Here is a 15,865-nt window from a genome sequence, read left to right as displayed (position 1 = left end):
GGCGCTGGCGGCCACCTCCACCTCCACGCCCGCACCCCCCGGGGGGCGCCAAAGTTGTTTTTCCATCCCCACCACGAGCAGGGGGAACAGTAACGGGGGGTGGGGGATATACATCCATCCTCCCTCACGAAACCCCTAGAAATCTGAGGACAAACAACCACAAAACTAACCCACTTCTATTTTGCAAAAGGGTAGCAACATTGTAGTGACGACAATTTTGCAGCGAGGAGAAACTTGCGGGGCTTGCAAATCCCCAGGTCACCTCGGCCGCGGGTCTCTCCCCCCGCCCCCCGCAGCAGCCCCCACCGGGACAGTCCGTTCCTTTTTCTTTTCTTTTTTGTCCCGAGGAGCCGGGGGGGGGGGGGCGGGAGGACTCTGCAGGCTCCGACTTGGAGAGCGAGGGCGACCCTGGGCGCGTGTGTAAATCAGTCACCTGAGCGCAGAGGGGCCGCGGCGAGGGCGCGCGCGGGCGGGCGGGCGGGGAGAGGCGGAGGCGGCGAGAGCGGCGGCCCGGAGGAAATCGGGAGGGGGAGGGAAAGAAAGGCCGAGACAGAAGGAGCGAGAGGCGGCCGAGGGGCTGGTCCAGGCGCGGCCGCTAAGAGGAGACCAAGAGGCGGGGGCTGCACTTGACAACCAGCATGCCGAGATGGTAAGAAGTTTCCACCCTCCTTTCCTTTTTATTCTAGACTTCGTCAGACGTGAGCCCCGTCCCCGCGCGCCCCCGGGGCCGCCCGGGGGCCGCGTTCTCCTCAAGTCCGGCGGCGTGAGGTGGAGGGGGGCGCTGAGGAGGGCGGGCGGGAGAGGAGAACCCCAGCCCACTCTGGCCCCTGCCGTGCTCCCGAAATTTCCCCTCAACTTGGCCCAAGTTTGCGAGGAGAGCTCGGGGTGGGAGGGGTGTGTGCGTGCGTGTGTGAGTGTGTGTGTCTGTGTGAGGGGCTCGGGAAGTTCGCCCCCTCTCGCGGCGGGCGAGGAAAGGTGAGCGGCCGGCTAGCGGGAGGCTCCAGGGAGTTGGGACGGGCTGGGGCGGACGAGGTGGAGGGGAGGCGGGGGATGAATGGAGCGCTGGAGGGAGCTTGGGGCGGAGAGGAAAGCGTTTTGGACAACGGTAACTTTCAAAACTTGCCCGCGAGTGAGGGCCGGGCGGCTGGGCGTGGGCGCCTGGGCGCGCTGGTGCGCCGCGCGGCGAGGACCCAGCCGCCGGGTCCCGGCACCTTGGCGTTTCCCCACCCCTCTCCCTCGCGTTCGGGGAGCCCTCCCTTTGTAGATGAGGAACACGTAGGAAGTGCTCCTGGAGGCTTTCTGAAGAATGTGCACAACGTAGGGCAGGAAGAGAAACCCGAGAGAGACGGAGGTTTTTGAGGCGCAGTTTTAAAGGAGCCCGTTTGTTATACTTACACAGTGACTGCAGGGTGGCATTTGGGGCCCGGGGAGGGGGACAGGATTAATTAAAAAAAAAAAAAGTGGATGGAATCCCCCGTGTAGTGAGGCTAAGAAAAGTTCCAAGTGCATGTGGTGGAGGAGATGGGAAGGCGAGATTCGAGCCCAGCTCCTCTCCTCGGAGCGGCTTCTCTGCAGCGAGGCAGCGTGCCGGGAGTTCGCCGGGTGATGAGCGCTCCGTCCGCTTTCGGGGAAGTGATTTGTTAGAAATGGGGGTTGGACCACTCCCTTCCCTTTAGTTTGCTTCCACCCAGAGCTGCTATTGTTACCCCCACTTGGGGATCTGACCTCCCGTTCTGCATGTAGATGGAATATGTAGGAAAAAGGGAGAGAGCGAGCGGTTGGCGGTCCCCCCCCCTTCACTTCCCCCTAATGTGACATTTCTTGTTTCAGTGATCAAAGTCACAACTGGAGTGTAGGAGATGCGACTGTCAGATGCAGGCACACGCGCACACACACACACACACACACACACAAGTAGCATGCGCCCAAGACTGTGGTTACAGTAACGCTGACAGAAATTAAAGTGGTTTTGAAAGCAGCGTGCGATTTATAGTGGTTCCCATTTACCCTAGAGTCAAGCTGTTGTAAAGCTGATGTACGAAAGATATCATAAAATAATCCTGTGTACCCAGGATTAAAGTGGCAGAAAGTGGCCTGCCTTATTATTTTTTATGTACTTCACGGACAGTTGCAGTGGTTGGAACCTGTGTTTTAAGTGGAGGCGTCAAAACAAAGTATTAAATATTATCTGTTTAGTGCTTGAGTTTTTTTTTTTTTTCTTCTAGCGGTATCTTACTCAAGAACACTGTAAAAGCCCGTTGTAGGTATTATTTTTCTTCCATTTCCCCCAGCCTGCATTCTGTGTGTCTGCACATCTATTCCCAAATACTAATCATTTTGAAAAGTGCCTGAACCCATTTGTTACCCACTGCTTTGTATTCTGCAGTTTCATATGTTAACTGTGCACACACGTACATGTTTTAAGTGGAGGAATTTATTTCTGCACTATAATTTAGTGTGTCTGATTTAGAGACGTAGTCAGGAGTAGTGAGACCTCATACAAGTTAATAGAACTTCCTTTTTACCCTTCGGACTCACACACCACACACAAAATCCCTTGTGAACCTTTATAGGGTATCTGTGTTTTATGTTATATTTGTAGCTGTTTCATTTAAACTGTTCAGCCTTAATGAAGTTCTTAGTTGTAGCTACTCTTTCTGTTCCGGGAGAGCAGAGTATTTAAAATCCAGATTGCTAATCACTCTACCAAAGTACAAGAGTATCTTCACCTGAGGGAAATAATACTGAACCTGAATGTGAACTCTGTTTGAGTATCTTGTGAGAAACGTCTGAAACTGTCTTTTCCTCCCCCTTGAGAATATTAAGTTCCGTGGTGTTTGCATGTAAAACTTTGAACAAGAACAAACCTGTGATTTTTAAAAATAAATATTAAGAAAATATTAATAGCAGTTACACATTTCCCAGTACCTATTTTTTTTTTCTTCTACCTGAAATGTAAGAGATCTGTCAGGCAGGAATATGTGATTACAAAAAGAAGCAGACAAAGGCAGAGCTGACTCTTGCTATATTAAAATGTAAGTGTTACAGTTTGAATTTTCAAGTGAGAGTTTTTGAGTTCAGTGCTTTACATAACATTTTGTCCTAATCTTGCTTGCTGTCAGGGATGTTTCATGGTTGTGCAATTGCTGCAGTCAAGAATGCCAATTTGCATTCCAGGAGTGTCATTTGATTACTTTTATCTGCACAGCTCCAAGACCGGCCCAGACCTCTCGTTTCATCTTGCCATGTCACGAGTCAATGCTGTGTCGTCTTTTCAAAAATCTGCCTGATTTAGACAAGAAAGAAAAGTACTTTCATGTTACAGCCGCAGTCCCCTGCTAACTTGTCAGCAGCAGGATATGATTCACTTGGGCCCAGAAGAATGGAACAGAGAGGCGGGTTAGGCGGTTCAATAAAGCCCACGGACAGGTAGTGTGTGACATCCCCAGAGAGCCACAGTTAATGAAGAACAGGTCTGCTTAGTTCTCCACACGCTGACCTGGTGCTGTCCCCACAGTTTTCTCATTTGATCTTTCCCAGCAAATTGATCTTTTCTTGTATTTTTTTTGCCTTCCAAGTTAGTCCTTGTGGGACTGAAATTAGCAGAGCAACTTAAGTTGGATAATACAGCTGTTCAGAAAAGAAGAAATTGGACACTGGCTCAAAAAGGGGCGGGGGTTGGGGGTGGAGGGAGCTATTCTTTTTGTTGTTCCTGGGAATATTTCTTATATTAAGGGAGACCAGAATAGGTGATGACTTGAAGTTAGTCGTTCCCTTTATTTTTCACTTAATAGGTAAGGTTCAGCACCATTGTAAATATTCCTTAAGTATGTAAAAGATGGCTCTCATATGAGTGAGGAATTTAATTTAGTATTTTTTTTTCCAGTGTAGCATTTTTTGTATTCACTTGTTTGAAATCATTTGCCAGTCGACTTATGGGGCTTTTTATGGCTATTGTAAGATAGATTAAATATCAGTGGTATACTTCAACTATATTATTTATAGTCTTCTAAATAACTGCAATGCTAAAATATCCAGTACTGAAACGCAGAAAAGATTAAACAATTAAGAAAGTCATTACCAGTGTTGTGTGTAAATATTTGGTATGTGGAAATATTTTCTACAGTTACCATCAGCATCTTTTGTTTTAGGGAAACCCCACAGATACACTGTTAATAATTTAAAAAAATATTCAAGATTCTCCATTTAAATTTAGCCTTTTAGAACTGAGATTGAATCACACATTTGAATTTCTGGAGATATTCAATTTATTTTGTTACTTGTTTTTTGAGATGAAAATTAATTTTAACTAGCTTGGTAAATCTAAGTTGGGGATGTATGTATAGTTTAAACAGGTTAAAGTTTAACTCTAGAATTTTCTATATAAAGCTTAGGTTGGAAGCAATTAATAGATTAAGTCAATGTGTATATAAGGAACAGTGCTTTCTGAATTCCTGTGCAGATGGTCTCATTTACCATCTACATCCTTGCAAGAAACAGTTGAGAACATTTCTTATGGAAGGGGAGGCAGCCTCCTCAAATCTTTTCTGTTGGATAGAAATTACATAGGATCATTGGTTAGTAAACTCCTCTCTGAAGAGCTAGAGGGAGCCTTATGATTTTATTAGATATACTTAAGGTTAAAAACAAAACAAAACACTGGCAATCAGAATGTTGTAGGAAAGGAGTAGATAATGAATACTGCCTTAATGTTTAGGCTTGGAGGTGCTATTGGATTTGTTTGTGTCTTTTTTTTTTAAAGCTGTGACAAAAGCAGTTGAACTTTCTGCAAGAAGAGTTAAGGAGTAAGCTAAGATTCTAGGGTACTACCTTTTATGTGATTTGAAGATCAAGCAAAATGCAACCAAATATACTTTAAATCTGATTTGGTTTGCTAAATACTGTTTGTTGTTTTGCCAACTGAAGGAGTTCTGTTAGGAGGCTGCTCTTCAAAGTTCTATTAAAAGTAAAACTTCCTACCAAATCACTAAGGAGGGGAATACCTTCTTTCAGTTCACTAAGGACAACCTCCTTTCTGTAAATAATGGTTTTGAAGTGGTTCTCCATACAACTGCGTGCCATACTCTAGAGAGGAAACTCCTTTAGAGTAAATGCTTCGTTTGTAAGTGTAAAATAGTAAACCATTTATAAAGCAGATATATTATGAATCAATAAGTAAGTTAAATTTAAAGAAATAGAACTTAAGTGGTATTAAATTCAATATTTGTTGTTTAATTTCACAGTTTATCAGTTTTTCCACTAAAATTTGCAATATGTTTACATTAAAGAGTCATTGATCATAATTGCTCTTTAATATTTATACACTAGTTTTTAGTGGCGTTACTTTGGACAAACTTATTTACCATTTAAGTAAATAATATAATCCAGTGAGATAAACTACCCAAATTTGTCTTTTTTTCATCTTTCACACAGTAACTCTCATTATGTTGCTAGCCAATAAAAGTCTTTATTTGTTGCTTATTAGAACCCTCAGTACACTCAAGTGTTCAGCTATAATTTAATTTGGCTGTTCAAAGAGGCTCCCTTGTTTTAAAACATGTTCTCAGTATGCTTTTACCATTTATTATGAACATATATTCTAACTCATGCACATGTATAGGATGATTTTACAGATAACCATTTTTTAAAGTTATGCCATAGCATAGTTGTAACTTCTTTCTTTAAAAAAAAATCGGGAACTAACAGTGTCTTTTTTTTTTTTCTGTATTTTTCCTTGACATTCCAGAACTTTTTTTTCCCTTGGTGATTTAAATAGTTTTGCTATTATAATTTTAAAGTCAGTTCCCCAAATTATACAACCTTCCCTGAAGAGGTAGTGAGAAAGACACTAAACTAAAAAAATGAATTAAACAATTCAATAATTAAGAATGTTAGTTGAGGACATTTCACTCTTATAGTCACTTGAAATTATAAAAAGTTTCCCTTGTACTTCACACATGCTAGCATGATAAATTCAGCTTCTTTAAAGTAAGCTACTGGGAAGTTTTGCAATGAATGGAAGATGGCTGGAGAGTTCTGGTGATATTTGTAACAAATCATGTTCACTGAAAACTAGGACTTTAAAACTCTAAGATGAGTATCAGGAATTCTTCCACAAGGAAGGCCGAATGTGGAACTACTAAATGAGTCATTGCATGTATATCTTACCAGTGGGAATCACATCAAACCGGCTCTCTAGATACAGTATTTAATAGTTGTCAAAATGTACAGTATTGTCTTGGAACTTGTGGTTCATGAGTTCATAGTTCCAGCTTTTTTGTGTTTAGTACAAAGATGTAACAACCCACACAAAACATTTTTCTCTTATTATGACCTTACATTTGCCAAAATGCCCCATGCTGAAATTCCTTTTTAGTATCCTTTTTTTTTTTTCCAGTCCAAAGCCAGACGTGTAACCAGACACAAAAGCCTCTGTGTATAGCAAGCTGTTTTAAATATTGTGACTCGACGATGTGCTGTCCTTTCTCCGCTTGAGCCAAGGATCTCTGCTCAGTGTCTGTGGATTACCAAGCTCCTTCTTTATTGTACCTCTTGTCAACTATTCCTATTCATTTAACCTTTCATTAGTGTCTGTGCAGCTTCACTGTCTAGAAATGCAAGGAAAACCCGAAAGGCCCCACTGTCACAGTTATTAGATTTCTCGGTTACATCCCAGCAACCATAAAGAAGTAAGAGTCGACACTATTGTCGTGCGTGCTGCTGTCCTGGGGTGCAGCTCTTCTGTGCATGTCAAGGACATGTGCCACATGTTGATATGCATCCCAGGGATAAATGCGCAACATGGGGGATAGGCTGATGCTGGAAGTAATAAGCTTTGTAGGAGTTACTGCAAAGACCAACAGTTTGTGAAGGAATTTTGCTTAACAGGCCAAGGAGATAGACACAGTTGAGGGCTGCCAAGATTTGCCTGTGCTGGAGCTTGTCAGTCACATTGTTTTCATCTAAACTTCATTTGAGAGGAAAATTGAATATGTTTGACAGCAATGAAAAGTCTTATTTTCATTTTTTAATCTTTCAGAGGACAAAAGTGGTATTTCTGGTGACTAGTATATTAGGACTAAGTATTTTTTATACTGACTGAATTGTGTGTGCGAATGGATCTATTAGTTTATCTTCTTACATACCTAGAAGAAACATATTTCATAGATGTGTATGTTTTAAAATTTGAATAAAAATAATATAGCTTATTACCTTTCCTATGCTACTATTTTCCCCCTTTGATTTCCCTCTAGCATAGCCTGGTATTAGCGCTTGATTCTTTAAAAGTGCATTTGCTTTGTTGCCTTAATGTAAAGGAAAAACAGGATGAATATCAGGCCATTTTCAAGTCATAATAAAGATAAATAATTGCAGATTTTGCATTGGAAAATATTACATTGACATCTTAGAAGATTCATAGAATTACTTTTTAAGAATTTTCAAAACATTTAAGTAGAAAATAGTAAATTATAATACCTCCTCTTTCTTTACCAATTGTACATTTTTTTTAAGTAAAGAAAATCTGTTACCAAAGCTGAATAAAACAATTCTGTCTTTCTCATTTAAATAATTTTTGTCACTTTACCAAATTCTTTAGGACTCTCCAGTAGCTTTGCAAATACATGATTACCAAATTCCTGTAAAGTTATTTATTTTTTCACTTGACCCAACCTTTTTTGCCAAGGCTGACTTTTTAATAGCTGTACTTAAAGCTTTCTCTTTTCATGATGTCTTGTGAATGTATTAATTGGCTTAGTTATCCTTGTTTCAGAGAAGAGAGATGAGCTATCCTTCCTTCAGATGGGATCCTTTCTTCCAGGGAAATATGTATTCAATAATTGACAGCTAAGTGCCCAGCCAGGGCATGTTCCAGTTTCTTGCTCATTGGGTGGATATTCCACATAGGTTAAATTTAGATGAATGTGTCTTGATCATCTGAGGTGACCTGGTAGCCTTCTCACAGACAAGGCAAGAGTGTATTAACTTTCCCTAAGGTCCTGTTTCTATTCATTATGGTTTGTGTTGGGTGAAGTAGAAGAGGAAAGAGGAACTTCTAAGGCTATAATGTTAGCCGTACCTCCCTGCCTCCAAAAACACACCCTTGGAAATAGGACAGGGCTATATGGTAGTTAAAGAGAAGAATACATGGCACTAACTACTTTCTGTAGGAACACTATGCCTGGTCTTCATCCAGTCAGTATCTCAGGATGGGGAGGTAGTTCATCATTATCCACTCCAGAGTGAGAATAGCCCTGGGCCTGGGTTTCAAGGCAGGCCCTATTCTCTTCCACTCAGGTTTGAAAACCTCCACTTTGTCATTTGAAAATCAAGTGAGTTTGGTAGTTTCTAAGGTGTTTTTGAATTGGAATATTTTATATTTTATGTGCTAGGACTGTATAATCATAGCAGATTACTATTTTTAATAGCTGTATTGAGATGTAGTATACTAAATTCACCTGTTAAAAGTGTCCAATTAATATTTTGTGGATATTGCACCTTTTATTTATCCATTCATCCAGGGATACACCTTTTGGTTCTTATTATGAATAACGCAGCTGCGAACATTTGTGTACAAGTATTTTGTTTTCATTTTGTCAAATGTATATCTAGCAGTGGAATTGCTAGGTCATATGGCAACTGTCTTTAACTTTTGAGGAACTGCCCTATCATTTTCACAAAGCAGCTGTTTGCTTTTCCATTTCTACCAACTGAATGTGTGAGTTTTCTAATCTCATCATATTCTCCCAAATTTGTTACTGTTTTTAAATTTTAACCATCCTGGGGGGTGTGAAGTGGTTTTGAGTTGCATTTCCCTGATGGTTTATGATGTTAAGCATCTTTTCATGTGCTTATTGGCCATTTGTAGATCTCTGTATAACAGAGAAATGTCTCTTAGATCCTTTACCCATTTTTCACTTGGGTTATTTGTCTTTTCATTGTTAAGTTATAAAAGCTTTTTATATATTTATATATTCTGAAATTTATATATTCTGGACAGAAGTTCTTTATTAGATACATAATTTACAGATATTTTTCTCTGGGTTGTCTTTTTTATTTTTTTGATGGAGTCATTTGAAGCCCAGACACTTTAAATTTTGATGAAGTCCAAAGTCCAACTTATTTTTTCTTTGGTCATTTGTGTTTTTGGTGTGCCAAGGAACACTATCTAACCTAAGGTCATAAATATTCACCGTTGTTTTCTTCTAAAAATATAATAGTTTGAACTTATACGTTTAGGTCTTTATTTGGGTTAACTTTTTTGTGTGTAATATGGAGTAGGGATCAGCTTCTTTCTTTTGAATGTGGATATCCAGTCATTCCCAGGACCATTTGTTGAAAAGAGAATTCTTAACCCCATTGAATTATTATGGGACATTTGTGGAAAATTATTTGACTGTAGATGTAAGGGCCTATTTCTAGACTCTCCATTTTATTCCATCAATTAATGTGTCTATCCTTTGCAATACCACACTGTCAAGATTATTGTAGCTTTACATTAAGTGTGTAACTGACAAATGTAAGTCTTCTAACTTTGTCCTTTATCAAATTATTTCAGTATTCTTGGTTCCTTAGTTTATTAAAAATTTGTGTGGTAAAAAGCACATAACATAAAATTGAACAACTTCAACATTGTTAAGTATATAGTATAGACAGTATTGTTAACTGCATCTTCTTGTGCAGTGCATTTTTGGAACTTTGTCATTTTGCAGAACTGACACTCTATCACTTGATGATCAACTCCCATTTTCCCACTCTTCACAGCTCCTGGCAACTGCCATTTCACTTTCTAAGAGTTTCACTACTTTAAGGACTTCATATGAAAAATAAATAAATAAGTAAATACATAAATAAATTCTTAATATGAGTAGAATCATACAGTACATGTTTTTCTGTAATGGTCTTTTTTTTTTTTTTTTTAAGATTTTATTTATTTGACAGAAAGAGACACAGTGAGAGAGGGAGCACAAGCAGGGGAGCAGCAGAGAGAGAGAGAAGCAGGCCTCCCACCCAGCAGGGAGCCTGATGTGGGGCTCGATCCCAACACTCTGGGATCATGACGTGAGCCGAAGGCAGACACTTAATGACTGAGCCACCCAGGCACCCCTGTAATGGTCTTATTTACCATAATGTCCTTGAGGTTCACCCAGTATTCTAGCACATGACAGGATTTTCTTCCTTTTTAAGACTGAATAATATTTCATGGGCACCTGGGTGGCTCAGTGGGTTAAACATCTGCCTTGGCTCAGGTCATGATCTCGGGGTCCTAGGATGGCACCCTGTGTCAGGCTCACTGCTCAGTAGGGAATCTGCTTCTCTCTCCCTCTGCCTTGCCCCCTGCCTGTGCATGCGTGTTCTCTCTCTCTCAAATAAAATCTTTTAAGAAAAAGATTGAATAATATTTCATTGTGTGTATATACCTCATTTTCTTTACCCATTCTTCTGTAGATGGACATTTAGGTTGAGGCCACCTCTTGGCTTTTGTGAACAAACACTGTAGTGAACATGGATGTGTAGTAACTCTGCAACACTGTGCTTTCGGTTCTTTTGGATAGATACCCAGAAATGGGGTTGCTGGATCATATAGTAATTCTATTTTTAATTTTTTGAAGAACCTTCATACTATTTTCCATAGCTGCTGCCCTGTTTTACATTCCTACCAAGAGTGCACAGAAGTTCCAGTTTTTCCACATTTTTGCCAACACTTGTTATTTTATTTTCCTTTTTTTTTTTTAAATAGTGGCCCTTCTAAAGGTGTGAGGTGAAACCTCTTTGTGGTTTTGATTAGTATTCCCCTGGTCATTAGTGTTGTTGAGCATCATTTCATATGCTTCTCGGCCATTTTTATATATATTTCTTAGAGAAATGTCTCTTCAAGTCCTTTGCCTATTTTTAAATCAGATTATTTTGTTGTTGTCATTGAGTTTTAGGAGCTCCTTATATATTCCACATATTAATCTCTTCTCAGAAATATGTCTTGCAAATATTTTTGCCTATTCAGTATGTTTTTTCACTCAGTTGATTACTTCCTTCACAGTACAGAAGTTTTTTAAGTTTGATGTAGTCCCATTTGTCTGTTCTTCTGTTGCCCTTAGCAGTTACCTTTAAAACTCAGGTTGATCTTATCCCCAGAAGTGTAAAGGCTACATTAAGAGAGTGTATCTACTGTAGGGGTAAAGAACTCTTAGTTTTACTTAGGGGATAAATAATGTGCCACTTAGCAGATAAAAGATGATGATGATTCTTAGTTGTTGGCGTGATGTTTGACTTTGATGTTTCTTAATTATCATGGAGTTTTAAAGAATTCTAGGTGTTCCCAGTGATAAGGGGGACACTTCATGCCCTGTAGGGTGGCATTAAGCACCTGGAAATAATTGTTTTGGGTTTTATAAATACCTCAAAAGGAAAGGGAAAAAAATTGATAAAATTTGTCTTTCTAGACATTCTGTTGTAACTAGAAAAACAACCAGCAGTGCTTAAAACTGAAAATTATTGTATGATCTCAGACCCACACTAACTGGTCCAGTTAAGTTTTAAATAAATACCATGTTCAAATCTGGCATGGCACATTTGGAAACATCAGCTTGTTTTAAAGTTAACCTGGCAAATATTGTAATTAAAATACCTCATAGTTGAATTAGAGAAAACTTGAAAACAAATGAAAGGTAAACTAATTTGGAGGCAGCTATGTTGTATCATTGTTGAATTAAAGAAAAACACTATTCCCTTAAAGTTCTAATTTTCTCTTTATTCCTGCCATTAAAGACCTATATTTATTTCCATCTAAGTAATTGCTTTTCTGGTATTCTAATGGGCTGTTCTTGCTTAACTGCATTGCCTTTTTTTGGCCTTTTGCCAGTTATTTTGGATAAAGTTTCATTATTCATTCAGTATCAACTCATATGGTTAGCTTATCAAATATATATATGGAGAGTATGTATTTTTCCCCCCTTATCACTGCTTACATATATAAATTGTAAGTAGTGGATTTAAAATTGTATTTCCTAATTTGAGGATTTACTTTCTTCCTTGTGAAAATTCTGTAGAGGATTTAAAGTCATTTATAAAGATTGGCATGGTAGAAAATTTTATATTTACCAGACACTTGATTTTTGGTTATATATACATTTCATTGTATTAAATGACATACTTTTTAAATTTTGAACAAAAAGTTAATGCTACTTTTGGAATGACAAAATTGTGTTCTTGCTATCTCTTATGGTTTAGGGATGTAAGAAGGGTAATTAACTGGAACAATATAGACCTATAAAGAGAGTCACTCAGTTTTCTGTCCTGTGGTATCTAATCTCCCTATAATACCCATTTTATTCTCTAGCGGATTAGGGAAGTTTATTCTGTCAACATGTACGTATGCTAACAGGTATGCTTCTGAAAGTACAATGTGATAGTTGAGATTTTCCTCTCATTCAGAGTGGTGATTGGAAGCACAACATTGTATGTGTTTGAATTGGTTTTTGATAGGTTAACATATTAATTTAGAGTGCATTAACTCTAAGTGATATTAAAAAGTAAACATTTTATGAACCTAGAAATTCTGCTAGGCATCGATTATATTTTTCATCCTATGAGTATTCCGTATAAAAAGTATTCTCACATAAAGGACTTCTGTCTGTCTATTGGTCTTTGCAGCTTCACTATGTCCATGAACCCCAACCAGTCACTGACAAGACATTTTTGTATACAGAGGACAGTGACTGTTAGATCTAATGGAGTGTGTGTGTGTGTGTGAGAGTGATCCATGAGAAACCGACAGTTTGCACTTTCCTTGTTGGGGAGGGAGAATACAGAATAGTATGGTTTATTGAAATTTGGGGGTGACAGTAGATAATGGTTTACTGTTATATTTTCATAATATAGTAATACCTGGTATGTTGGTTTTTTGTAGTTTCGAGTATATATGTGGATGGCATAGATGAATATTAAGTGTATTGCTGAATGTTTCACTAATGTCAAATTGTATTTCTGAAATCCACATATGCCAGAGAAATAAATTGTTAACAGCCAACAAGTAAATGTTTGCTTGCTATATGTAAAATAACTGGTTTAGATGTGCAGGAATTGATAAACATTAAAAGGAAATCTTTAAAAAAATTTCAGGTTTTTATATTCAAGTTGGCATAGGCATGGGAGTTCTACTTGTCTTTGTTTTCCAAGGTTGATACAACTTTTAATTACTTTCAAATCTAACACCTTAACAGGCAGTTGCGTTTCTGTGATCTGCATGACACTGGAGTAGGTGCTGTAGGTATTACAGATTAAGGAGAAGCTGTAACCCTGACATGAAGGAGCACAAAGTTCACATGCAAGAGGATGTTCATTATCTTAGCATGACTGTAGTGCAGGGTCTGCCTCTGGTCTTTGTACGCTTAGAAATCTAATTTTATCTCTATGCCTTTGCAAGAGATCCGTCCTTCATGGGCTCATTCAGGATGTTCACTGACGGAGGGATGGAGAATAGATACACATATGCATGCAGGCACACACGCTGTGTGAACATGTGTGTATCTGCATACCCAATTAGTTGAAATACTCATATACTCATATTGGAGTGCTTAGCACATTCTTTCCTTCACAGACAAATTTAATTAGGGAGTGAAATTATAATCCAAACATTGCTCATTGTTACTTTATGAGTTTGGGATTTAAGCAGAGAATATTAGGGAGGCAGGTGGAGGTTGTGAGGGCCTCTTCTCGCTTCAGGGAAAGCCTTCCCAGTGGCCTGTATTGATACAGTGCACATTTTGGACTCTTGTCTCCTGGACTGTGTTTGGAACAGCATTGACAAAATTTACTCCTCTTACTTTTTTTCTTCCTATTCCCCTTCTAATTGACAAATTCTTTTTTCTCTAAATATGTTAATATTCTCAAGCAGATATTAGTCAACTGTCTTGGGAGCTACTTGTTAAGGTGACTTTGCATGTGCTTGGTTTTTATGGATCTAATGCAGATGGCAATGTCATTTCATTCATTTTAAATTTCTTGGGAGATACCTTACATGTAATGTGTTTTGTATATGAGAATGAAGGGAGGCAGTAGGATAAGACAGCAGTTTTCTGGGAGAAAAGAGATATATGTTGTTTTTAAAAAATAGTAAAAAAAAAAAAAAGCTTTGAAACTAGTTAAATATGTGGCAGAGAAAGTTTTTGTTAACTACCTTGTGGAGAGATATTTAGGTATGAGATTGTAGTTCTATGGATACGTGGAATAAATGGAAGTAGAGATGTGTACAGAGATTTAATCTTTGCATCTATTTTCTATGTGATAGAAAAATTTTCAGTTACTTTGGGCTTCTCTTGTACATCATGCAGTTAGGGTCAAGATTAGATTTTAAAGATTCTTAATGTGTCATACTATATGATGCTCAACATTTTTTTTTTTTTATATTATGGATGCCAAAAGAACCCAAAAGTTAATACTATACCTTTAATTTTGTATTAGGCGATTCCAGCAGCTTCCCTGTTTGTTCCCCTCCCTTTTGTTTTTTACTTTGGACTTTTGTTCTGTTTAAAATGCTTCCATATAAATTAGATTCCAGCTAAAGAGAAACATCTGTTAAGGGAAGAGAAGGTAGAAGGCGAGGCACTGAACATCTCCCGGATGCCAGAATGATAGATTTTGGTGGACCAAGGAGTTTCTTTAGATCTGGTCTGACTTTTATCCTTAAATCCTTATTTTCAGTCTGCAGTCGGTAAGTTTCATAGTAGTCCTGGTATAGTTGTGTAATGCGGGAATGTTCTTATTTAAAACCACAGGACTTAAAACATTTCAAATTTTAAATTTGAAAAGGTGTCAGAAGTAAAAATGAAGTGGGGGTGATGATGGAGAGAATAGAAGAATTACACAGGAAATATTGGACTCAGATAAAGGTAGAAAAATACATAAAAAAAATAACAAAGGGCCTGTTAAGATGAGTGGCATGAGACTTGTTTTCATGTGCTTCTCCAATGTCTGTGTTCACCATATTTTTTTTAAAGATTTATTCATTTTAGAGAAAGAATGTAAACGGGGAGGGGCAGATGGAGAGGGAGAGATCAGACTCCTCACCTGAGCAGGGAGCCTGACTGAGGGCTCATCCTACAAACCTGAGATCGTGACGTCAGCCAAAAAGTGAGAGTCAGACACTTAACCCACTGAGCCACCTAGGTGTTCTCACCATTCCCCCCCACCCCGTATGTTAGGTTTTCTGCCTCTTGTGTACCTCATCTGCTGGGTGAGGCCTGTTGGAACTGTCTCCCAGTTGCCACCTATTTACTACTTTTGTTGCCATTACCCAGGTCCACAGTGCCATCATCTTTTACCTGAATGGCTCCAGTGTCCTCTGGCTGGTCAAGTGCTTCCACTCTTGCCTCTTGCTCACTATACTCAGACTACTCTTTTTTTTTTTTTTTTTTAAGATTTTATTTATTTATTTGACAGAGAGTACACTGAGAGGCAGGCAGAGAGAGAGAGAGAAGGAAGCAGGCTCCCTGCTGAGCAGAGAGCCCGATGTGGGACTTGATCCCAGGACCCTGAGATCATGACCTGAGCCGAAGGCAGCGGCCTAACCCACTGAGCCACCCAGGCGCCCACTCAGACTACTCTTGACAGAGAAACTGCTTCCTGTCTCAGAACCTCCCAGTGACTTCTCATCACACCTGTAGTGCAATCCAAACTCTGTTGTGACTGAACAGCATATGTAAGATGAGAGGGAAACCTACCTGACATTCCAACACACTTTGCTATCACTGTTCATTCTGCTCCCATCATACTGACCTAGCTTTTTACTGAACATGCCACATTTTGTACCTATACCTCAGGCCTTTGCACATATTTTCCCGTCAGCAGGGAATGCCCTTCTTCCACATTT

General features: G+C 39.2%; 1 protein-coding gene across 7 annotated transcripts in view; it reads left to right on the top strand.

The window, feature by feature from the left end:
• The first annotated feature begins 499 nt into the window (after positions 1–499).
• The window catches only part of BNC2 (basonuclin zinc finger protein 2), a 423,723-nt gene continuing 408,357 nt past the window's right edge, over positions 500–15,865 (top strand). For 4 of the 7 annotated variants that reach the window (XM_082695080.1, XM_082695078.1, XM_082695079.1 and 1 more), the window contains exon 1: positions 511–649. In XM_082695080.1, coding sequence (XP_082551206.1) covers positions 647–649 — 3 coding nt within the window. In that variant the 5' untranslated portion in view covers positions 511–646. Of the gene's footprint in view, positions 650–15,865 lie in introns of all 7 variants that reach the window. The other 3 variants (XM_082695070.1, XM_082695083.1, XM_082695069.1) reach the window with 2 other exon arrangements.

This window comes from Mustela nivalis (genome assembly GCF_964662115.1).
Source record: "Mustela nivalis genome assembly, chromosome: 13".
In the NCBI taxonomy this organism is placed as follows: domain Eukaryota; kingdom Metazoa; phylum Chordata; class Mammalia; order Carnivora; family Mustelidae; genus Mustela; species Mustela nivalis.
Note: the sequence above shows the minus strand (reverse complement) of the source record. Positions and strands in the feature narration are given on the sequence as shown.